This window comes from Amphimedon queenslandica, unplaced genomic scaffold (assembly GCF_000090795.2).
Source record: "Amphimedon queenslandica unplaced genomic scaffold, v1.1 AMPQUscaffold_13228, whole genome shotgun sequence".
NCBI lineage: Eukaryota > Metazoa > Porifera > Demospongiae > Haplosclerida > Niphatidae > Amphimedon > Amphimedon queenslandica.
Genome location: NW_003546536.1, coordinates 40,435 through 61,728, shown reverse-complemented (window position 1 = coordinate 61,728; position 21,294 = coordinate 40,435). Strand labels below are relative to the sequence as shown.

At 37.1% G+C, this 21,294-nt stretch overlaps 6 protein-coding genes across 11 annotated transcripts in view; 1 reads left to right on the top strand and 5 right to left on the bottom strand.

The window, feature by feature from the left end:
- Window positions 1-1,169, bottom strand: part of LOC100637260 (prostaglandin reductase 1-like) — a 4,220-nt gene extending 3,051 nt beyond the window's left edge. The window contains exons 1-6 of one of the 3 annotated variants that reach the window (XM_019999918.1): window positions 1,030-1,169; window positions 921-966; window positions 776-832; window positions 551-724; window positions 223-499; window positions 70-175 (exon numbers count right to left, since the gene is read on the bottom strand). In XM_019999918.1, the coding sequence (XP_019855477.1) occupies window positions 70-175; window positions 223-499; window positions 551-724; window positions 776-832; window positions 921-966; window positions 1,030-1,141 (772 nt within the window). In that variant the 5' untranslated portion in view covers window positions 1,142-1,169. The remainder of the gene's footprint in view (window positions 1-69; window positions 176-222; window positions 500-550; window positions 725-775; window positions 833-920; window positions 967-1,029) is intronic. The other 2 variants (XM_019999920.1, XM_019999919.1) reach the window with 2 other exon arrangements.
- A 60-nt stretch (window positions 1,170-1,229) lies between these two features.
- On the bottom strand, window positions 1,230-2,787 carry LOC100637134 (prostaglandin reductase 1-like). Its single transcript, XM_003388594.3, has 8 exons — window positions 2,590-2,787; window positions 2,496-2,541; window positions 2,380-2,439; window positions 2,160-2,321; window positions 1,827-2,103; window positions 1,664-1,772; window positions 1,498-1,616; window positions 1,230-1,448 (listed from the first exon to the last, which is right to left on the bottom strand). Exons 1-8 carry the CDS (start codon window positions 2,783-2,785, stop codon window positions 1,338-1,340), a joined length of 1,080 nt encoding a protein of 359 aa, XP_003388642.1. The 5' UTR covers window positions 2,786-2,787; the 3' UTR covers window positions 1,230-1,337.
- Window positions 2,788-2,850: 63 nt separating this feature from the next.
- LOC100638397 (prostaglandin reductase 1-like) lies at window positions 2,851-4,458 on the bottom strand. The gene is made up of 7 exons (XM_003388604.2): window positions 4,260-4,458; window positions 4,030-4,153; window positions 3,806-3,970; window positions 3,466-3,742; window positions 3,307-3,418; window positions 3,142-3,257; window positions 2,851-3,081 (listed from the first exon to the last, which is right to left on the bottom strand). Exons 1-7 carry the CDS (start codon window positions 4,366-4,368, stop codon window positions 2,971-2,973), a joined length of 1,014 nt encoding a protein of 337 aa, XP_003388652.1. The 5' UTR covers window positions 4,369-4,458; the 3' UTR covers window positions 2,851-2,970.
- A 52-nt stretch (window positions 4,459-4,510) lies between these two features.
- LOC100637007 (protein ZINC INDUCED FACILITATOR-LIKE 1-like) lies at window positions 4,511-7,617 on the bottom strand. Its single transcript, XM_003388593.3, has 12 exons — window positions 7,465-7,617; window positions 7,309-7,399; window positions 7,183-7,237; window positions 6,992-7,143; window positions 6,781-6,948; window positions 6,603-6,717; window positions 5,627-6,193; window positions 5,470-5,576; window positions 5,320-5,411; window positions 5,144-5,250; window positions 4,848-5,009; window positions 4,511-4,798 (listed from the first exon to the last, which is right to left on the bottom strand). Exons 1-12 carry the CDS (start codon window positions 7,552-7,554, stop codon window positions 4,606-4,608), a joined length of 1,899 nt encoding a protein of 632 aa, XP_003388641.1. The 5' UTR covers window positions 7,555-7,617; the 3' UTR covers window positions 4,511-4,605.
- A 359-nt stretch (window positions 7,618-7,976) lies between these two features.
- LOC105313765 (leucine-rich repeat and IQ domain-containing protein 1-like) lies at window positions 7,977-14,300 on the bottom strand. 2 transcript variants are annotated; one of them, XM_019999913.1, is made up of 22 exons: window positions 14,101-14,300; window positions 13,945-14,053; window positions 13,755-13,894; window positions 13,263-13,331; window positions 13,061-13,128; window positions 12,053-13,006; window positions 11,352-11,409; window positions 11,112-11,297; window positions 10,892-11,042; window positions 10,773-10,840; window positions 10,599-10,724; window positions 10,398-10,525; window positions 10,273-10,346; window positions 10,109-10,202; window positions 9,934-10,000; window positions 9,657-9,763; window positions 9,536-9,599; window positions 9,085-9,492; window positions 8,661-8,962; window positions 8,367-8,609; window positions 8,163-8,310; window positions 7,977-8,110 (listed from the first exon to the last, which is right to left on the bottom strand). In XM_019999913.1, the coding sequence occupies exons 1-22, from the start codon at window positions 14,236-14,238 to the stop codon at window positions 8,045-8,047; spliced, it is 3,768 nt and encodes a 1,255-aa protein (XP_019855472.1). In that variant the 5' UTR covers window positions 14,239-14,300; the 3' UTR covers window positions 7,977-8,044. The 2 variants fall into 2 exon arrangements, with proteins under 2 accessions (XP_019855472.1, XP_019855473.1); XM_019999914.1 differs by having other exon boundaries at window positions 13,275-13,331.
- A 35-nt stretch (window positions 14,301-14,335) lies between these two features.
- LOC100638269 (elongation of very long chain fatty acids protein 4-like) overlaps window positions 14,336-21,294 on the top strand; it is an 11,456-nt gene continuing 4,497 nt past the window's right edge. Inside the window, exons 1-9 of one of the 3 annotated variants that reach the window (XM_011407454.2) lie at window positions 14,361-15,366; window positions 15,895-16,129; window positions 16,386-16,573; window positions 17,133-17,430; window positions 18,839-19,026; window positions 19,256-19,336; window positions 19,405-19,461; window positions 19,635-19,749; window positions 19,809-19,936. In XM_011407454.2, coding sequence (XP_011405756.2) covers window positions 17,334-17,430; window positions 18,839-19,026; window positions 19,256-19,336; window positions 19,405-19,461; window positions 19,635-19,749; window positions 19,809-19,936 — 666 coding nt within the window. In that variant the 5' untranslated portion in view covers window positions 14,361-15,366; window positions 15,895-16,129; window positions 16,386-16,573; window positions 17,133-17,333. Of the gene's footprint in view, window positions 15,367-15,894; window positions 16,130-16,385; window positions 16,681-17,132; window positions 17,431-18,838; window positions 19,027-19,255; window positions 19,337-19,404; window positions 19,462-19,634; window positions 19,750-19,808; window positions 19,937-21,294 lie in introns of those variants that run through there. The other 2 variants (XM_019999916.1, XM_019999915.1) reach the window with 2 other exon arrangements.

The following is a 21,294-nucleotide window of genomic DNA, read 5'->3' as shown; positions in this document are numbered from 1 at the left end:
GACACATCAATCCCTTTAAAAATAGTATAAAATAATAAAGTTAATTATTCATTTGATAATAGCTTCAACCTTTTCTAGGCTCCAAAGCATTATACTGTGAAATAGCTCCACAGACTGACACTCGTCCAAATGTATTCATTTGTCTAAGTACAGTATCAAAGAAATCTCCACCAACCTATATCAAGGACACTTATATACAGTCATTAGTTATTGGTGGCTTACATTATCAAAGAAGACATCAACTCCATTAGGACAGGATTCTTTAATGGCTGCCTCCAGTGAGGGTACTGTCTTGTAATTATATGCTGCATCAAACCCCAGGCTCTTGAGGTAAGCAACTTTCTCATCAGAGCCGGCAAAACCCACAACTCTCATTCCTTTTATCTTTCCAATTTGACCAACAGCAGATCCAACAGCTCCAGCAGCAGCATTCACTAGTAATGTCTCTCCTTCTTTGATGGGCTTGCATATATCAAGCAAACCAAAATAAGACGTTGCACTGTACATGCATACATGTACTGATTTACTAATAATATGATGTTTCTCTTACCCTGGCATTCCTAGTATTCCTAGTGCAGTTGATTGAGGGAGTGGTATAGTTGGGTCTAGTTTTACAGCACTCATTATTGATCCTGCTCCATCAGAAATGCTGTGACTGGTCCATCCAAATTGACCAACAACAACATCACCTACTGCAAAATCTTTATTCTTTGATTGCGTAACTCTAAAAGTATTATTGTTCTAAAAGTGATTGGAGTGATCTAATGATTCATACTTTGCTACTTGTCCTCCTACCATTGGAGACCCTACCTTATTTGAGAGCTCATTAGTCCTAAAATTTAGAATTTAAATACAAATTAATGTAGCATGTCTTTTATAGCTCATTAACACCTCTGTTGATTGCTAAAGTTATCTTTTACCTCATGTATGGATCAACAGTGTTCCAAAGTGCCTCGACAAGAAACTCTACATATTGCATAAACAGTGATTGTTAGGGCTATTTCCTTCAGCTTCACTTCATTAGCTTACCTCCATCTTTCAAAGCAGGCAGCTCTTTCTCGACTATTTCAAAGTCATCTCTCTTAGGAAGACCCACAAACTCCTTTACTTTGATCCAACTGCGTGCCTTAACGCCCGACATATTTCTTTGCTGCAAAGGTCAAGGTCACCAATGATATCTTGAAGCTACTATCATAGCCAGCCACACCTCAGCAATGAACCATGCATTGTACAATGAATAGTGCCAATTAGCAAAATACTAATTACTATGACTAAATTAAAAAGTGTGTTGTACTATACTACTGCTATAGCTTATAAAGTTATCATTGGGTTTCTTGCTAAACTTTCACAACAACCTTTCCAATGTTGTTGCTGCTGAAAAGGGACACAAAGGCGTCACACATGCTGTCAAATCCTTCAAAAACTGTCTCGCGATATTTCAGTTTACCCTAAAAATGAAAATAAAGATGAAAATAATAATAATATGGTTTAATATACATCTTGTATCATCTGTCCCATTTCTTTAAAAGCTACTGGCCATTCATCCATGAAATTCCAACCAAGGAAAGCCTGGACTTTCAATTGCTTCATCTGAATATATCCGAGAATATTAAAATCTGAATAATAATAAAAATAATAGATATTATTATATGATCATTATTACCGCTCTTTGTTTCAGATTCATTGTTATATTGAGAAATAGACCCACAGATTGCTACACGTCCTGTAGGACTCATCTGTGGGATCACAGTCTCAAGGAATTTCCCACCAACCTTTATAAAAACAAATAATAAACTGCATTCTTCTTAATTATCATCATGGCTTACATTATCAAAGAAGACATCAACTCCATTAGGACAGGATTCTTTAATGGCTGCCTCCAGTGAAGGTATTGTCTTGTAATTGTATGCCACATCAAACCCTAGGCTCTTGAGGTACTCTATCTTCTCGTCAGAGCCGGCAAAACCGATAACTTTCATTCCTTTTAACTTTGCTAACTGTCCAATGATGGAACCTACAGCTCCAGCAGCAGCATTGACTAAGAATGTCTGTCCTTCTTTGGTAGGTTGGCATATATCACGTAAACCAAAGTAAGCAGTTGCACTGTATATATTAAAGTAATTACATTCATTAAATATATTTAGATTTTTCCTCCTTACCCTGGCATTCCCAGCACTCCCAGTGCAGTTGAGTGAGGTATTGGGCTGCTTGAGTCTAACTTGAAAACCTTTGAACCGTCCGAAATGCTGTGAGACGACCAACCAAATTCACCAAGAACAACATCACCAACTGAATAGTCCTTGCTCTTTGATTGTATCACTCTTTAAAAACAGAAAAATACAATAAAAATACTATAATTAATCTAGGTACTATACACACTTTGCCACTTGACTGCCAGGCATCAGTTTTCCAGGTACAACAATGCCAAGTGCTGTAATCCTATTAAAGTTGATAATTAAATAAAATTATTAATCAAACATAATTAGATATAGCACCTTAAGTAAGGATCAACAGTTAAGAATTGAGCTTCAGCAATAAATTCTGCAATGATAATTATTATAAAATGCACATTCTGCAAGTCTTAGCTACCTCCATCTTTCATTGCAGGGAGCTCTTCTTCAACGATTTCAAAATCATCCCTTTTAGGAAGACCCTGAAAGGGTTTCTTGTTCAACCATTTGCGAGCCTTGATTCCAGACATGACAGTTGCTAGCTTTGTAGTTTCCAACTTTCCACAAGACACCGAAGAGAAAAATGAAATGTGCTGCGTGTATATTAACCGCATGTACACCAAAAACGTGATCCCAAATAAACTTCCATAGCCACACCTTCACACTAATTTTTTGCATCTTGATTATTTATTATTTTTATTATACATAAAATCTATTAAAGTCTTGTATAAAATCTGTTCTCTAGTGATTGAATATATTATTTTTATAGTCCAAATGACAGCAGCTTTGAAGTGGTTGGTTAGATTTTTACAATGATTTTCCCAATGTTTGTTCCTTCAAAAAGTGACATAAAAGCATCAAACATTTTATCAAACCCTGTAAAAACAGTTTCACGATATTTAAGATCACCCTAAAAAAGAGCAAATGACAAAGAAGCAGCACATCATGTACACCAAAATATAACACTTACATCTTGTATCCAAAATATCATGTTGCTGAAAGCCTTGTCCCAATCATCCACCCAATCAAGAATGATGAATCCTCTAACATTCAATTGCTTTCTTAAGATGAGATGATTAATAGGACCTGAACAGTTTTGTTTGTAAGTATTGTACCATGATAATGATCTGCTTACAAGTTTGACTCAAAGGCTCTTTTCTATTATATTCAGCAATGGCCCCACAAATGGCTACACGTCCCTTTTTATTCATTAGTGGGAGTACAGTACCAAAGAAATCTCCACCAACCTATATCAAGGGCACATATATACAGTCATTAGTTATTGGTGGCTTACATTATCAAAGAAGACATCAACTCCATTAGGACAGGATTCTTTAATGGCTGCCTCCAGTGAGGGTACTGTCTTGTAATTGTATGCTGCATCAAACCCCAGGCTCTTGAGGTAGGTTACTTTCTCATCAGAGCCGGCAAAACCCACAACTCTCATTCCTTTGATCTTTCCAATTTGACCAACAGCAGATCCAACAGCTCCAGCAGCAGCATTCACTAGTAATGTCTCGCCTTCTTTGATGGGCTTGCATATATCAAGCAAACCAAAATAAGCTGTTGCACTGCATAATGTATGTGAATGCAGTTAAACCAAGAAGGTACCAGTAATCTACTGTGTATCTTACCCTGGCATTCCAATTATTCCAAGACGAGTTGAAGGAGGGAGTGAGCCATTGACTGGTACTTTATGAATACCCTTTTCACCATTTGATATGCTGTGAGTCACCCACCCAGAATAAGCTAGCACAAGATCATTAACGTCATACTTGGGATTCTTTGATTGAATTACCCTGTTGGGTAACACACCATGCACAATGTTAGTGTGAACATGCAACACTTAAATACTTGCCTTGCAATTTGTGTACCAGGCATTTCAAGGCCTATGTCATCTCTGTCTTTATCTTTCCTGTTGTAAACCCGACCATATCTCATGTATGGATCAACTGAGAGGTAAACAGCTTCCAGGAGAATCTCTGTTCAATAAAAAAAGTTAAAACTATCTACAACCCTGCTTAAATCCACTTTTTCCGCCTTTCTCACAACTCTACGAGGGCATTCTCTTCTCCTTTCCTTCCTTACCACCATCTTCCAGCGGAGGGAGACTCTCTTCTACAATCTCTAGGTTCTCTCTTTTCGGGAAACCAACAAACTTCTCTCTTTTTATCCACTTTCTGCACATTTGAGCCATAACTGACGCAATAGCCAGACTAAAAGGTCAGTTTGAGTGTGCCGCTACAAAGTTTGTTGCTGTTCTCTCACTCTCTGTTGAACTATAAACAAATTAACTATTGCAAAGCGAGCCACACCCTAACACATTCACCAACTGCAGCTGGACAGTGTATTAAGTGTAATCATAACGAATCATAATGAATGAATAAATACATGATAAATAAAATTATTATCCAGAGTAGTAGATTCCTCTTAATCATAGTCTTGTTTCTCTAATCTTGATCCTGTTAATAGAGCTAGGGAGACAAGTTGTAAGAAGAACAACAACGAGTAAAATAAAACCAAGAATTATAAATATCAGATGATAGTCAACTGGGAAGCCTATCGATTGGGTAGTTTTAGATAAAGACGCTGAATAAATAGTACCAACAAATAATGGAGAAATACACCTGGAGAGAAAGAGAGAGGTAGAGACATTATCAGTAATCATTACAATACCTAAACAATGATGTTAATGATACAGCTAGTCCATTAATAGCTCCTAACTTGTCAGGAGTCACTGAATTATTAATAAACAAAGAAGTGGCGGCAAAACCAGCTGTAGTGGCTAGCCTTATGATAAAGAGGACAATAACCATCACTAGCCATAAATACACACGACTATAGAAAGAGGAAATAAACCAGTTATTATTATAAAGATGATGTTACAATTTACAAATAAATAGAATCAAATATGTAAACATAGTAGGTTGAATGATGCTTTTAACAGTAAAAAAACTCTTTCAATCATTTACCTGTTCAACAGTACAAGGAAGTGTAGACTAGGAAATAAGACAATGAAAAAGAATTCCATTATACCCATGATCTGGAAAGATCTAATAGAGCCTAGCTTCTTCTCCATCTACATGTACATGTATAATGACACACCAGAACACATTCATAATTATTAGTACTAGTAACATGCACTTACCAATGGAAAGAAACTGAATGTGAAAGGTAGTAGGATTACCCCCACAACACTTAGTGATATGCCAATCTCATGAAGATTGAAGCCTATTCCTCCTACAAAATGAGATATATACATGTGAGTTCATTGCAAATGATCTTTTTAATGTCTGACCTGAATAGACTGAAGTGGAGCACCACAGTGAATACAATTCATCAAATCCAATGATGACAAATGAAAATGCACAGTATATAAGAAGAGTTAGTCTTGTGTTCCTATCCCTATTCACAACAACAATAAACAACAACAATAAACAACAACAATAGCTTACTTCATAAACATTTTCAAGTCCTTGAGGGCAATTGTGACACCTTTTCTAAAAGACATCATTTTATTTTTTGCTTTTTCTTTCCTTGACAAAGGACTTCTTTCCTTCATTATCAGACTATCTTCAATATGACCATCTTCAGTGTGACCATCTCCTCCTATTTCTTTCATTTCTATTTCTTCTTGATCTTCATGTATCACTCCATTATTATTATTAGCTAAAGGCTGTCGTTTAGCAACTGGTAATTTCACAAATTGAAGTGATGCAGAGTTTCTACGGCCTGGTATGATACTTAATACATAGGAGGCTTTCCTTTTAAAAGTATTTTTATATTCAATGCCAATTCTATCTTCAGTTTCTGTGATATTAGTCTTTTCAGTCTCTTCGTGATTTATGAGATCTCTTTGCTGCTCATCCAACCCACTGTCAATTGAAAGGGTATCATGATGAGCAGCTTGACCTTCTCCCTCTCCCTCTTCCTTTTGCTCCTGCTGTTCCTCATCAAGTGAAGGAACACTTGACGAGTGATAGTCAGAGCTTTCATCTTTCTCTCGTACAACAGCATCAGATCTAAAGGAGAAGTTGAGAACTTTAAAAATTCATAAAAAATCCAAACTTGATTGGAATCAGCTCAAGCTTTTTACACAACATAAGTACATGTATATGCATCAGATAAAGTTATAAAAATGAAGAATTCTCTCCTTTTCATTTTTGGCAAAATTTGGCCCGAGACCATGTACTATAGTACAGGGACTTTGACCTGATTTTGGAGCAACTTTAAAAATTCGTAAAAAATCCAAACTTGATCGGAATCAGCTCAAACTTTTTACACAACATAAGTACATGTACATGCATCAGATAAAGTTATAAAAATTGAGAATTTTCTACTTTTCATTTTGTTGAAATTTGACCAAAGTCCGTGTACTACAGTACAGGGACTTTGGCCCAGTTTTGAAGCAGCTTTAATGCATAAACTTACAGTGTATTTGGTATGAGACAGATGGCAGCAACAACAGAAATAAGACACAGAAATAGATTCACTATACACGGAAGACTGTAGGGAAATCTGGTCAACCAATCATTAATGACCGCATCTAAAAATAGTAACATTATTAATAACTATTAATAACTATTCTAAAAAATAGTAAATTACTAACTGTTAATAGTCAAGTTATACTGGTTGATCGGGTCAGCTATAGCTCCAGAAACAGCTGGTCCTATTACTATTCCGATACCAAAAGATGAGGTCAATATTGCCAGTCCCAGCGGCTGTGTCTTATTAGTTGTTACTTCACTCAGTGCAGCCTTTGCTGTACCAATAATACCTACACTAGAGGTCATGTGATTGTCATGTGATCTGGTACTGACCGTTGGAGAGTCCTACAAGAAACCTCAAGACGCAGGCCATGTATATATTGACACTAAAACCAAAGAACATTGACGTGAGTCCGAGTAAGAGTTCACTGAGGATTATGACACGCCTCTTGCCCCACCCATCAGCAATAAGGCCCCATATGTAACTAAGAGAGAGTATTAAATGTATTAATTTTATTTCTAACCTTCCAAAGAATCTTCCAGCAAACATTGACGATGCAATAAAACCAGCATAAGTACCTGGAGGAGAGAGAGGGAGGGAGTGTATAAAATTATGCTGAATGTAAGGTCACCTTTCACCCACTACTTACCTACTGATGTTGGGTTCAGTGAGGGTATTAAAAATTCCACCATGAACGGAAGGAAAGGGAACAACATCGTAATAGAGAAAGCACTAGAGAACTATATATCACGGATACAATAATAACAAGATAATACTAATAGTTTTTTAAACGTTAACACTTTACCAGACAGATGAAAAGTCCAGCTATAACGCGGACCTGTTTCTTATTGAACGGGAACTTTCTCCTCAAGTAACTAGCACACGCCATTTTCATACAACTGAGAAGAAAAAGAGAGACGAAAACCCTTTCTTCACCAAAAGTTGCATCATTCTCTAGGCACGGTAGTGATGGGCGATTCCGAGTCCGGAGTATTCGATCCTTCGATTCCGAATGGAATCGTACTCGTATCGAAAGAGAAGTAGGAATCGTTTGAAACGATTCCGAATTAAACCACACCCAACCACACCTTTTAATATTAATAATAGTTTTAAAACCAGTAGTTAATACCTTAATTATTGCTTTAATTGATACCACGTGGCTTTGCGCATGCGCAGATGTAGTCTCGGAATCGGTATTCGATTCCATCGATTCCAGTCTCAGAAGTATTCAGAATCGGAATCGAATGCAAATTTCTGGATTCGCCCATCACTAAGGCACGGCATCAGCTGCTAGCCACACCTCCAATAACAAACACGTGAATATGAATATCATTAAAATAATTATGACGTCAGTTAATTAACCACGTGCGTTCACGTGTGCAGTCTCATTTGTCCCAAGCTTCCTGTATTGACTTGGAATGTCTGACTAGATCGTTCTGGGCCTTTGATGTCTTGAGAGATGAAAGATTATTAACATACCAGTGTATATATACTTGTCCTTACCACCAGTCTTGGTGTGTGTCCCACTAATATGTGTAAATCCATTTGAGGAAGGGATGAGAGAGAGGTAGCAGCAGGTGACGCCATTTTTATAGGAGGAGGAGGAGGGACTAGTAGTTCTTGGTGGACTACCCTTTTGTGATGACTCCACCTTTAACAAAAAAAAAACAAACAAATAAATAAATAAATAAACAATCACAGTCTCACTGATATCCAGTGGTGTCAGGTTGATCTTGTTTCTTCTCTGGTGATGTCACCTCACTGTAGCAGCTGCTTCTTTCTGAATAGGGTAACAGAAAAGATGAATTTTGACTATTTCTTTTTCTAAAGTTATTAAGTCTCTCAGTGGGATCTTGTAGCCGGAGCCTCTGGTGTGAGACCTGCTTCAGTTTCTGGTGCCGGCCGGCTCTTCTTAGCATTAGGCCTGCTGTTACGTTACTTGAAAACCCCCTAAGGTACCACCAATAGCATAACCTCAATTAAAGTCATCACATTCCTTACCATTCATCAATTATTTTTTGTTGCTTTGCCCGATTGGATGAATTCAAACCTTCACCATCTCTTGGCCCTGAGCCACGCCTACATAGCCCCACCCCTTTCCTTCCCTCCTCCTCCTCTTCTAGTGTCACTTCTTCTTGTACGGCCCCAGGGAGGGTAAACCTAGGAATGCTGACTTGGCGATGTTGTTGCTGTTTCCGTGGAGACGGAGTGGATGGTTTTAAAAGTTTGTCAATGTCTTCTTCAGTTGGACTGAAAGGTCTTAAAAGATCCTCAGACTCCAACGGAACTTGAGACAATAAGAACTAAAATAATAATAATAATAATAATGAATAGTGTTTCTGACGATTATATTACGTATATGCACATCATGCAACATTTAAATGCATTATTTTCATCAGTAAAAGTTTTATTATCATATACTTACATCATCAATTTCCACTTCTTCCTCTTTTTCAAAAAATGAATTAGAACTTAACAGTTCTTTGAGCTTCTTCCTCAGCTTATGACCGCGATACACCGACTGTATCAACACAGCTGCTCCCTCCCTCCTCCTCCTCTCTCTCTCCTCCTTCTCTTGCTCTTGTTTCAAGTATCTTCTAGTCAGTGCCCCTCTCATTAAAGATTGAATTAAAATGATAAACTTTAGAGTCTTAACGTATCTCATTCTCTCTCGCTGTCCTCGCCATTGACTCTGAATAAGTACAGCAGCAGAAATCTGTTTTGCTATTAGTGTTCTATCCACTGGAGGAGAGAGAGAATATCTTCCATTAAATTGGACATGTTCCTTGTAATGTCTAGCAAGAAGTTCATGACATTCACTGGAATGGGAGGCCTAAAAGTGTTGCTGTAGTACACGGCAAACAAGATGAACTTACTTTCAGATCCAGTATTTGAGTGAGAGTATCAGGAGATGTAGGAACGGAATCCGGAGATACTGACCTGAGGATGTATGGTTAGCCACACCCATTTTGAGGTTGACCACACCCACCCACTTACTCTATTTGGTGGGCGTGTCTCTGTTTTAGTTCATCCTGTTCAGTTAGTTGACGTAAAGTTAATGAAATCAAAGGATTAGAGAGAATCTCTTTAGGAATATTGAAAGACTATAAGAGAAATTGACTGAAATAAGAGTTGTAAAATAATACTGAAAATACCCTGTACTGTAGCCCATGGTTTTTCCAATAAATGGCTCCAAAATCACCCAAAATTTTTATCACATTTAATGGTCCCAAAATACCCCAAATTTGAATATTCTATCAATATACATGCTAACCTTGCTTTGCTTCAGTTCAACATCATTCAGCTTCTGAAGCTGAGGAAGAGCCTTCAAGAGGTGAGCCCTAACAAATGAGCACATGACAGTCACATGACAGGCACATGATAGTCACATGACAGGCACATGATAGTCACATGACAGGCACATGACAGTCACACATGAATACAATTACTTGAATTTAGGTTCATGAGTGATCGGGTTACCGTCAAGTAGGACGTGTTTGAGGTAATAGCAACCTCTTATGGACTGTAAAAAACTAGGGAAATCTGAAAAAGAGAGAAAGAGTTGAAAAAGTGAACTACAAGTGCATTTATTGTGACAATGCATCACACGTACTGTATAAGGAATTGTTTCTAATGTCAAAAGTTGTTAACATGATACAGCATGTTAAAGAACTGATTGATGATATACTAAAGACCATGAGTGAGGATTTATGATACGATATGCTGGTGGTACATTACCAGTTGTTTGATACTTTAAGAGTCTGTAGGGAAGGAAGCCACGCCCCCTCAATTGATGTCATATCAGATAAACTGTTACCAGAAATATCAATCTCTCGCAATAGAACATGATTAGAAAAAGGGACACACTAAATAAATAAATAAATAAATAAATAAATAAATAAATAATTAATTAATTAAATAAATAATTGCATTGTTTACTTCTTGAAGATTATTCTGTTGGAGGTTAATGAATTGCAGTAAAGGACATGCCTCCAAACCGACCACCACTGGTAAATGATTCTCAGACAGTGACAAATGCTGTAACCTTGGCAACGAAGCCACGCCCTAATTAATACAAAAATCAATAATTATTATAAAACAAACGTTCCTTACCGCACTGTTAATGATTAAATTTCCATTTATGGTTAGCTTTTGAAGTAAGCCACACCCCTCAAGACCACCTACATATGTACATGTAGATAGAAAAATTTAAAGAGGTCTTTGATTGCTACCTATTCTGGCAATTCTGTTCTCGTCAAGATTGAGTTCTAAAAGGTTTTTACACGTTTGGAGACCGTGAATAGACGAGAGGTGGTTGTCGCTTAAATCGAGAAACCTTAGCTCTGCCAAGTCAGCAAAATCAATATACTCCAACCTGTTGGACTGAAAAGTGGTAATTAAATGTGGGTGTGGCCTCATTGATATTCATAGTCTGTCAATTAATTAACTCACTGATAGAGATAGCTCTTCAATGTTTAATGAGCAGCCATCTTTATTCTTCTCTCTCCCTCCAATGTCTTTAAAAACGATGAGAGGTGATTTCATTATTGATAAAATACGTAATTTAGGACAGCGAGACAGTGACGTCAGGTCTAACGAAGCCCCACCCCTTAGTCTGTATAAGTGAACCACAGTTACCTTATATGGAAATAAAGGAGGTGTGGCTCGTTATTTTTAATTATTAATTATTACCTCGTCTAATTTTGTTCCTTTCGGAGAAGTAGCAAGTAACTGTACATCAGAAAGGGATCTATAAAATATAATAATTAATTAATTAATTAATGTCAGATAAATTTGATGAAAGGCCATGTAATAGCCCATAGTTTTTTTAAAAGGCTCCAAAATCACCCCAAAATTTTATTACATTTTCTGATACATATTGATGGCCTTATGCTGTGTAGAAAGTTTGAGCTGATTCCGACTTTAAATTTTAAAGTTATAATTATTTTTTAAAATGGGCAAAATTCCGAAAAAATCCCTGTACTATAGCCCATGGTTTTTTCGAAAAAATGGCTCCGAAATCACCCCCAATTTTCATTAAATTTTCTGATACATATTGATGTCCTTATGCTGTGTAGAAAGTTTGAGCTGATTCCGACTTTAAATTTTAAAGTTATAATTATTTTTTAAAATGGGCAAAATTCCGAAAAAATCCCTGTACTATAGCCCATGGTTTTTTCAAAAAAATGGCTCCGAAATCACCCCCAATTTTTATTAAATTTTCTGATACATATTGATGTCCTTATGCTGTGTAGAAAGTTTGAGCTGATTCCGACTTAAATTTTTCAAGTTACGGCCATTTCAAGAAAATGTCAAAATTCTGAAAAATACCCAAGGCTATAGCCCATGGTCCAAAATCACTCCACATTTTTATTAGATGTATTAATGTTAACCTTGTTGCTTGAGGTTGGGATGATAAAGTAGGAGGGAATGGAGTGGGTGGAGCTTTCCTGATCCGTAGCCTCTTCCTCTCCTCCTGCCATTTATGACACCTTTCATTGACCACACCCACCCACGCATGAGGTGAGAGAGGAGTTGACGCAAACTCAAGACGAGACTTATAATCAGGACTGGTACGAGTTGTCTTGACAACGGACTCCATTTCTTGTTCATGAACGATTATCCTGTTCATCCTTTCTCTCGAATTCTGAGCATATGTCTCTTCCTGGGACCTTATCTCTCTAAAAACAGCCATGTGTACCAGCTCCTCCTGCGTCTTTTGGTCATGTGACTGGTTAATGAAGTGCCCATTCGGAGCATGTGACTGGTTAATTAAGTCATGTGACTGGTTAGTGAGGTCCCTTTGCTCGTCCTTGTTCGTATTATTATACTTTTGTTGTTCCTCTTTAAGTTTTCTCTCTATTTCTCTTCTTCCAATTTCAAGAATTCCTTTAGCTAGTTGTCTGCGTCTCCAGTGTCTCCATTGTTCCAGTATTATAGCACCAGCTGCTCTCTCCTTCTCTTTTCTCTCTTTCTCTCTCCTTCCAGCTGACATTACCAATATTGCTATTCTCCTTTGCTTGTGTCGTTTCCAACATGTAAAGATCTTCCCAGCAGCTGTTGCCTCTCTTTCTTTCCTTTTCATTTGTTCCAAGACTTTTCTTGCTTTCTCTTTCCTTCCAATTGATAAAATGGCTTGAGCTAAAGCTCTTCTCCTATGTCCTTTCCAATAATCCTGTATTCTTCTAGCAGCGAGTGACTCCAATTCTTCTCTTCGTTTCTTTTCTGCTGCTTCTTTCCTTTGCTTTAAAACAAATCGTCTCCAAGCCGACTGAATTAAAGCAGCACAGAATGAGTACCTTAGAGTCTCCAAGTGTTTCTTTCGTAGAACCAGTTGGGACCGTACCCTGTGGAACAGATTAGACCAGTAACTAATAACCAGTAACCAATAACCAATGTACCTATATCCTCTCCAGTAAGCTTGTATCAAGATAACTGATCTTTCTTCTTTCTCTTTCATACTCAGAAACTAAATCAGACATAGGAATACAGAACAACCATAAACACATGATTCATACACTCTGCTTGTATATACACTTTAAGGCACTTCTTCTCAAGTTGGTGTGCATTGTGCAAATATTCTTGGGATGTGTTTGGCTTTACATTTTTTCTCACTTCTTCCTCTTCAATTTCTAATCTTCTTCTTTCTTCCACTAGTGACCTTATCTTGACCTTTAATAATATAAAATACATGAAATACCTTTGGGGTGGGTGGGTATTAATTGCACTCTTAATTTCAGCGTTTTCAAGGGTACCCTGATTTAAATGCAATATTAGCAAAAACAGGAAGAAACTCAATGGTAAAGCTCCCATTCAACAGCATAGCACTACTCAAGAAGCTCAATCTTTCCATTCAAGAACAATCACTAATAGTAAGCTCACCCTATCTACTGTTGTTATCTTGTTACAGATCTTGCCTATCTCTTGTTTACGCAAAGACATAATAACTATTATTAGCAGCTGCTGCTTTAATTCGCTTCCGCTAAAACGCTAAATTATACTTGTACAATGTACATGTATGGGTACGTATATGTAGAAATGAATGCCCACAGGCCCTGAGGTAGTAGGAAATTGTCTTTTTAAATGACATCATACCTCTGTCTCTTTTATCTTATTATTAATTTCAACATCTTCAATTGCTTCTTGTTTGACTCCATTGCAAGCTGTAGTAACATCAGTATTAGAAAGGGGCGGGGAAAGAGGCGGAGACTGGAGTAATATATTACTGGAGACATCTAAAGATTTAAATACATAATGAACCACACCCACACAATAATAGTAGTACCATGCTCTTTAATTAGAAGATCCAGCTCGCTCTGTAGCCCTTTGGTCAGTGAAGTCCTGAGGGCAACGTAACGCTGAAGGGACTGGACTGATAGAATTGGAGAAAAATCCTAACAGCAACGATTAAAAAATGTAATCATAATTCAAAATTTCAAACCTCTGATCTCAGATTTGAGTTGCTTTTGACATTTTCTTTGTCTTCCTCTTCCTCGGATCCCTCCAGATCCTCAAGGCTGATCTTTTCCAGCTCTTTTTCAATCTCTTCCTCGACCCAGTCTTCTACCTCCAGTTCCATGATAGTTTAAACTATGCCTCCTAATCAGACGCCATTTTGTTTTAATAACGAACCACGCCTTAATAAAGGGGCGTGGTGTGGATTAGAATACACCCACAATAATTCAAAGGAGGTGTGGCTAAAGCAGCAACATGTCTCGTGAAAAGAGAGCACGGTTCTCTGCTTCATTTCGCTCCCAGCCATCTCTCTTAGCCCTGGCAAAGGAGAGACAGCAGAAGCAACAGGAGCAAGTCTCTCTCTCCTCTCTCCATTCTCTTGCGAGATGGTCTGAGCTCCCGCTAGAGCTGGTAGTGACTATTGCTGCTTTCCTTCCAGCGAGAGAGAGACCTAGGATCTACCTGGTCTGCAGGAGGTGGTCTGAAGCTGCTCACGTTCCCTCTCTCTGGTCCTCAAACTGGATGACCTTAAAGCCCAACCTATTCAAGCTCCCTCCTCATTTCTGGGAGGTGATGAGGTCTCGTTTTTTGCATAAAGTGAAGCTCCAAGGATACACTTTATCGGATCAGAACAGACTGGGCAGTGACCTCCTCCTCCTCTCTTCAACTGCTCTCCATCTCACTGCACTCCACATTGACTGCGGTGGAAAGCTAGACTCAAAAATCTTCAAACATGTCCTCAATTTTAAGAACCTTACGGAGCTCAAACTGGATTTCTTAAAATGCTTGTACACATCTACTTCAATAGAGATTATGGGGCACCTTGTTCTGAAGGACCTGCCGCATTTAGAGAGCCTCTCGTTGGTGGGTGTGGTTGATATAGCTCACTTTGATGACACCAGGTTCCTCTCTCACCCAACACTCTCACTCCTCTCTCTTGATACTTGTGGCTCACTAAAAGCCGTCACCACAAATAACCTCATATCGCATTTCCCGCAATTAAAGAAACTAGTTATTAAGAACTGTGTCTTCTATTACTCATTCATAGCCGAGGAAAAAACTCCCAGAAACCTTGCTCCTTGTCTAAAGGACGTGAGTCTTATAAGGACCTCGTTTAACGGGTCTTGGTGCAAGTTCCCATCATGGTTTCGTGGTCTAGAGTCTCTTAATTTATTCTTTTGCAAGCAGGAACATGTTCAATTGTCTAATGTTCTTTCACAGTTGACCAATCTCACATCAATCAATCTAGCAGGTGCATCTTTCTCTCTCTTTCCCTCTCTCTCTCTCTTGCTTAGCTTACGTTAATAATTGTGTGTACATAACTAAACAAAATTCCTATTATTGTTCTTGTCTCCCCCACCATTATTGTGTGTGTGTCCATTATTGTGGATTCGCTCCATTAGTAGCACCATTGTCCAGTGTCATTCAACCAGTGTACTCTAATCTACTCAATAGTACATTCCTTATTTGGAATACTCACTTGGCCGTTATCTTAATAATAGTAATGAGCCATACTGTTGCATTGGTCGGCACAGCTTTAGCATATTATTATATCTAGAGTATATTTGAAAAGTGCTAATAGCCTTGAAATGATTTGTAAGACTACGCTATGAATTATTGAGCTTCTACTAATGAGACTAGTCACAACACTTATTAACTCGTAATGCATGTACATGTACACACAGAGCATGTTTTGTATAATCCTTTTTTGGTTTGTGTCTTTTCTTTATATCTTTTATTCTAATCCTTTAATGAATATTTATGTTCTCTTTTTTTAAAGGTAATTTTTGTTCTAACGAGACACTAAAATATATATCTAGTCCATTTTTAAAGTCTCTCGACTTATCCTACAATCAAGACGTCTCTATTGAAGGATTGTATTATCTCAGTTCAGTAGCTAGGGACACTCTAAAAGAGTTGTCTCTGTCTCACTGCTCCAGACTTGTAAGCAAGAGAGAGGAGGCTAGGGAAATATTACCACAACTCTTTCCTAACCTGGAGAAGATGAACCTAAGGTAAATCAATGCAACACTGTCCTTATGCTAAAATTCTTAGCTGATGGAAAATCCTAAAAAGTTAGCTTGCAGCTGTCAGCCTAATTTAGGTGCCATACAGCTCTTTTGTGATTATATAAATAGATGTACATGTACATTGTCTCGCTTTGCTTACGTAATATGTACATGCAGTTTATTAACAGCAGCTGCTACTTTATAGTTGTTTTTGGTTCATAAAACCTCTCTCTCTCTCTCCTTCTCCTCTCTCTTTTTTTAGCGGTTGGAATTTGGCATCTTACAAAATAAAAACATTGTTATTGCAGTGTCCTCATTTATTGCAGCTCCATTGTGACAATAACAGCAAAGAGGACCACACCTTCCATTCTAATCACTTCAACTCTACCTCACAAACTAAAATATATTGTAGTTAATGATGTCATATGATGTAATGTGATGTCATGAGAGGTTAGCCTTACTACACATAACATGAGATGATTTATGAAACATTTTGTATTTATATTCATTATAACATTGATTATTACCTACATGAAGACATTTTGTAATCATCCTAATTAGTACGAAAGTACCTCTGAAATGAGGACACCTCTGTATTAAGGACAGGTAGTGTGGGCCCAATGGTGTCCTTAATAAAGAGATTACACTGTACATGTATTAAGGACAGGTAGTGTGGGCCCAATGGTGTCCTTAATAAAGAGGTTACACTGTACATGTATTAAGGACAGGTAGTGTGGGCCCAATGGTGTCCTTAATAAAGAGATTACACTGTACATGTATTAAGGACAGGTAGTGTGGGCCCAATGGTGTCCTTAATAAAGAGGATACACTGTACATGTATTAAGGACAGGTAGTGTGGGCCCAATGGTGTCCTTAATAAAGAGGTTACACTGTACATGTATTAAGGACAGGTAGTGTGGGCCCAATGGAGTCCTTAATAAAGAGGTTACACTGTACATGTACATGCATACATGAGCCCCACCCAAATTTACTCTAATACAATCTATAGTGGAAGGTGTGAGGGCTTGAATTATATTCATGAGAGCTTATCAGTGTCTCCTGAGACAGCTTGAGTGAGGAGAAGTGGGCTGACTTTTAGACTGAAATTTATGACCCTGAGCTAGAGCAAGAGAAAGAAGAAGTTAAAATACAAAGAGACAGCAATATACCCCCTCTCTCTGCCCTCCTCCAGTTCCTGTGATATTATTAAATGGCTGCTAGCACTTCACTGAGAGATGAGCTTGGAAAGCTGATGAGGGTTTTTGATGACCCAAAGGGTTTTTATAAAGACGTCATTGAGAGCAGTGGTTAGTCCTGTTATGTGTTCATTTGTCTGGAGTTTGCATTTGAACTTCATTTGCTCTCAATCAAATTCAAAGTGATTATGTAAATCATTAACTTTGAGCTGATTCTGATCAAAATTGATCCTCAAAATTGATCCAAAGACTGTACTACAGTACATGGTCTTCGGCCAAATTTTGCTAAAAATGAAAAGTAAAGAATTCTTCATTTTTATAACACTTTCTAATGCATATACATGTACTTATGTTGCGTATAAAGTTTGAGCTGAATCTGACTTCAATTTTTTAAGTTACAGCAAATTTAAGAAAACTCCAAATTTTGAAAAATACCCAAGGCTATAGCCCATGGTTTTTTCTAAAAAATGGCTCCAAAATCACCCCAAATTTTTATTACGTTTTCTGATACATATTGATGTCCTTATGCTATGTAGAAAGTTTGAGCTGATTCCGACTTTAATTTTTAAAGTTACAGCCATTTTAAGAAAACGTTAAAATTCTGAAAAAATCCCTGTACTATAGCCCATGGTTTTTTCCAAAAAATGGCTCCGAAATCACCTCCAATTTTTATTACATTTTCTGATGCATATTGATGTACTTATGCTGTGTAGAAAGTTTGAGCTGATTCCAACTTCAATTTTTCAAGTTATACGGCCATTTTATTAAAATGCCAAAATTTTGAAAAATACCCAAGGCTATAGCCCATGGTTTTTTCTAAAAAATGGCTCCAAAATCACCCCAAATTTTTATTACTTTTTCTGATACATATTGATGTCCTTATGCTGTGTAGAAAGTTTGAGCTGATTCCGACTTCAATTTTTCAAGTTATGGCCATTTTATTAAAATGCCAAAATTTTGAAAAATACCCAAGGCTATAGCCCACGGTTTTTTCCAAAAAATGGCTCCAAAATCACCCCCAATTTTTATTACATTTTCTGATACATATTGATGTACTTATGTTGTGTAGAAAGTTTGAGCCGATTTCAACTTAAACTTTTAAAGTTATAGCCATTTCTTCAAATGGCCCAATTTCTGAAAATATCCCTGTACTATAGTACAGGCACTTTGGCCAAGTTTAACCAAAAATGAAAAGTAGAGAATTTTTTATATTTATAGTATTTTCTGATACATATACATGTACTTATGTTGTGTATGAAGTTTGAGCTGATTCCGATCAAATTTGCATTTTTAAAATGAATTTTTAAAGCTCCTCAAAAATCAGGTCAAAGTTCCTATACTATAGTACATGCAACCTAAAAGAACCTAATTATTAATTATTAATAATTATTAATTATTAATAATTATTAATAATTAATAATTAATAATTATTAATTATTAATAATTATTAATTATTAATAATTATTAATAATTAATAATTAATAATTATTAATAACTATTACTCTTCTATTTTCTGTAGACCCCAGGGTGTCAGAATGGTTATGGATGGGATCTCCTCTGCCCACATTATGTCTCATTATATTATACCTTGGCATGGTCTACTCAGGCCCTAAAATCATGAAGAATAGGGCCCCCTTTGACATGAAGGCTCTCCTTTTTGTCTTCAATGCATTTATTGTTGTATTGAACTTTTGGATGCTTTGGGAGGTACATGTGTACATGTACATGTACATGTATTTTTGGTATTGTTAAATCGTGTCTAATTTTGTGGCCTGGTTTTAACGTAATTAGCATGTGCTAATTTTGAGAAATTTAGCAATCAAAGAATCTAGGAAAACACAAATTAATTACGTTGTTAACTTAAATGAAAGAAAAATGTTAAAAATGCCTACGATTAATGACCACAATTCTCCCTTGACTTTCCTCTTTTCTCCAGATGACATTCGGCATGATTGATGCTGGATACAACTTCATATGTACACCAATGAGATACTCCTACCATCCAGCACAACTAAGAGTAAGGACCATTCATGTATGCATGTACATTTATATTATTTCTTCCCCCCTCCCTCTCTCTCCTCACAGATTGCTAATGCCATATGGTGGTATTATTTCTCAAAGTTCATTGAGTTTTCTGACACAGTAAGTACACGTATATATTTCCTCATAGCAGCTGGTAATAATGCCCTGGAATTTAATTATACACTCGACCACAGTCAGTCAGTGAGAAGTGGCCCACTCTTTTTGTGTTACAGTTTACATTATACAATGTCCACCTACTCACTCACTGAGGTTGTTTCTCTTTCTCTTTGTAGCTGTTTTTCATTCTCAGGAAAAAAAATGACCAAGTCACATTCCTTCATGTCTATCATCATGCCAGCATGTTCTTCCTCTGGTGGATTGGAGTCAAGTGGGTAGCAGGTGGACAATGTAAGGAGAGGGGAAAAGAGGTCGGACTTAACCATAATGTCCTTTTCCTTTCCTTGCAGCTGTTTTAGGAGCATGGATCAATTGTTTAGTACATGTTGTCATGTACAGTTACTACGCTCTCAGCGCTTTAGGCCCCGCCCTCAAACCATACCTCTGGTGGAAGCATCATATAACCCACTTACAACTGGTAAGACAATAAACAGCTGCTTTATGTAACATATTGAGGAGTATGGGTACCATGGGATACAGGCAATTATGAATTAGGTACAGCTGGTATTGTGTGGCGTATTGATGAGGATAATTTTATTGTTTTTGTTGACTCCTGCATGTGTAAACAAAAGGCTTAGCTTATTTGTTTTTTTCAGCAAACATAAATAAATACACAAATTAATGTAAATAAACAAACAGCTGCAAACAATCACATGCCTATAATGCAATAAATGAGTAATCAAAAACACAAAATATTAAATTAGAAGTACTTGTAACGTTTATGAGCAGTTCAAAGTTGACCATTTCTCATGCAACCTTTATAATAAGGACACGTATACCCTCATAATTGGTACAAACCTATACAAAAGTACCTCTGAAATGAGGTCACCTCTGTATTAAGGACAGGTAGTGTGGGCCCAATGGTGTCCTTAATAAAGAGGCTACACTGTACATGTATTAAGGACAGGTAGTGTGGGCCCAATGGTGTCCTTAATAAAGAGGCTACACTGTACATGTATTAAGGACAGGTAGTGTGGGCCCAATGGTGTCCTTAATAAAGAGGCTACACTGTACATGTATTAAGGACAGGTAGTGTGGGCCCAATGGTGTCCTTAATAAAGAGGCTACACTGTACATGTATTAAGGACAGGTAGTGTGGGCCCAATGGTGTCCTTAATAAAGAGGCTACACTGTACATGTATTAAGGACAGGTAGTGTGGGCCCAATGGTGTCCTTAATAAAGAGGCTACACTGTACATGTATTAAGGACAGGTAGTGCCCAGCAAAAAAATCTTACTAAGATCTTGTATTATCTGATCAGATAAAGTAAGGTGAGATAAGAATTAAGAACAACCTTATAAGATCTTATTTGGATCAATCTTAGCTACTATATACAGGCATGATCTTACTTAAGATCTTACATGACTTATCTTACAATATCACTGATAAGATGTATATGCCTGATCTTACTTAAGATCTTACATGAATTATCTTACAATATCATTGATAAGATGTATATGCCTGATCTTACTTAAGATCTTACATGAATTATCTTACAATATCATTGATAAGATGTACAGGCCTGATCTTAATTAAGATCTTACATGACTTATCTTACAATATCACTGATAAGATGTATATGCCTGATCTTACTTAAGATCTTACATGAATTATCTTACAATATCATTGATAAGATGTACAGGCCTGATCTTAATTAAGATCTTACATGACTTATCTTACAATATCACTGATAAGATGTATATGCCTGATCTTACTTAAGATCTTACATGAATTATCTTACGCTTCACATCATTTTAAGTCATACAAGATCTGAAA

What these genes read in the sequence shown, in the direction of transcription:
- LOC100637134 (XM_003388594.3), bottom strand. Translation starts at nt 2,785, where the DNA reads ATGCGGTTAATATACACGCAGCACATTTCATTTTTCTCTTCGGTGTCT. An exon ending in CCCTGCAATGAAAGATGGAG is followed by an intron (nt 2,542 to 2,589) that starts GTAGCTAAGACT and finishes TTATCATTGCAG; the next exon opens with AATTTATTGCTGAAGCTCAA. An exon ending in TGAATCTGAAACAAAGAGCG is followed by an intron (nt 1,617 to 1,663) that starts GTAATAATGATC and finishes ATTATTATTCAG; the next exon opens with ATTTTAATATTCTCGGATAT.
- LOC100638397 (XM_003388604.2), bottom strand. Translation starts at nt 4,368, where the DNA reads ATGGCTCAAATGTGCAGAAAGTGGATAAAAAGAGAGAAGTTTGTTGGT. An exon ending in GGAATAATTGGAATGCCAGG is followed by an intron (nt 3,743 to 3,805) that starts GTAAGATACACA and finishes TACATTATGCAG; the next exon opens with TGCAACAGCTTATTTTGGTT. An exon ending in TGATATTTTGGATACAAGAT is followed by an intron (nt 3,082 to 3,141) that starts GTAAGTGTTATA and finishes GCTCTTTTTTAG; the next exon opens with GGTGATCTTAAATATCGTGA.
- LOC100637007 (XM_003388593.3), bottom strand. Translation starts at nt 7,554, where the DNA reads ATGAAAATGGCGTGTGCTAGTTACTTGAGGAGAAAGTTCCCGTTCAAT. An exon ending in ACTGAACCCAACATCAGTAG is followed by an intron (nt 7,238 to 7,308) that starts GTAAGTAGTGGG and finishes TCTCTCCTCCAG; the next exon opens with GTACTTATGCTGGTTTTATT. An exon ending in TTCCTTGTACTGTTGAACAG is followed by an intron (nt 5,010 to 5,143) that starts GTAAATGATTGA and finishes CTCTTTCTATAG; the next exon opens with TCGTGTGTATTTATGGCTAG.
- LOC105313765 (XM_019999913.1), bottom strand. Translation starts at nt 14,238, where the DNA reads ATGGAACTGGAGGTAGAAGACTGGGTCGAGGAAGAGATTGAAAAAGAG. An exon ending in AGGAAGAAGTGAGAAAAAAT is followed by an intron (nt 13,129 to 13,262) that starts GTAAAGCCAAAC and finishes TGTCTGATTTAG; the next exon opens with TTTCTGAGTATGAAAGAGAA. An exon ending in CAAAAAATAATTGATGAATG is followed by an intron (nt 8,610 to 8,660) that starts GTAAGGAATGTG and finishes GTGGTACCTTAG; the next exon opens with GGGGTTTTCAAGTAACGTAA.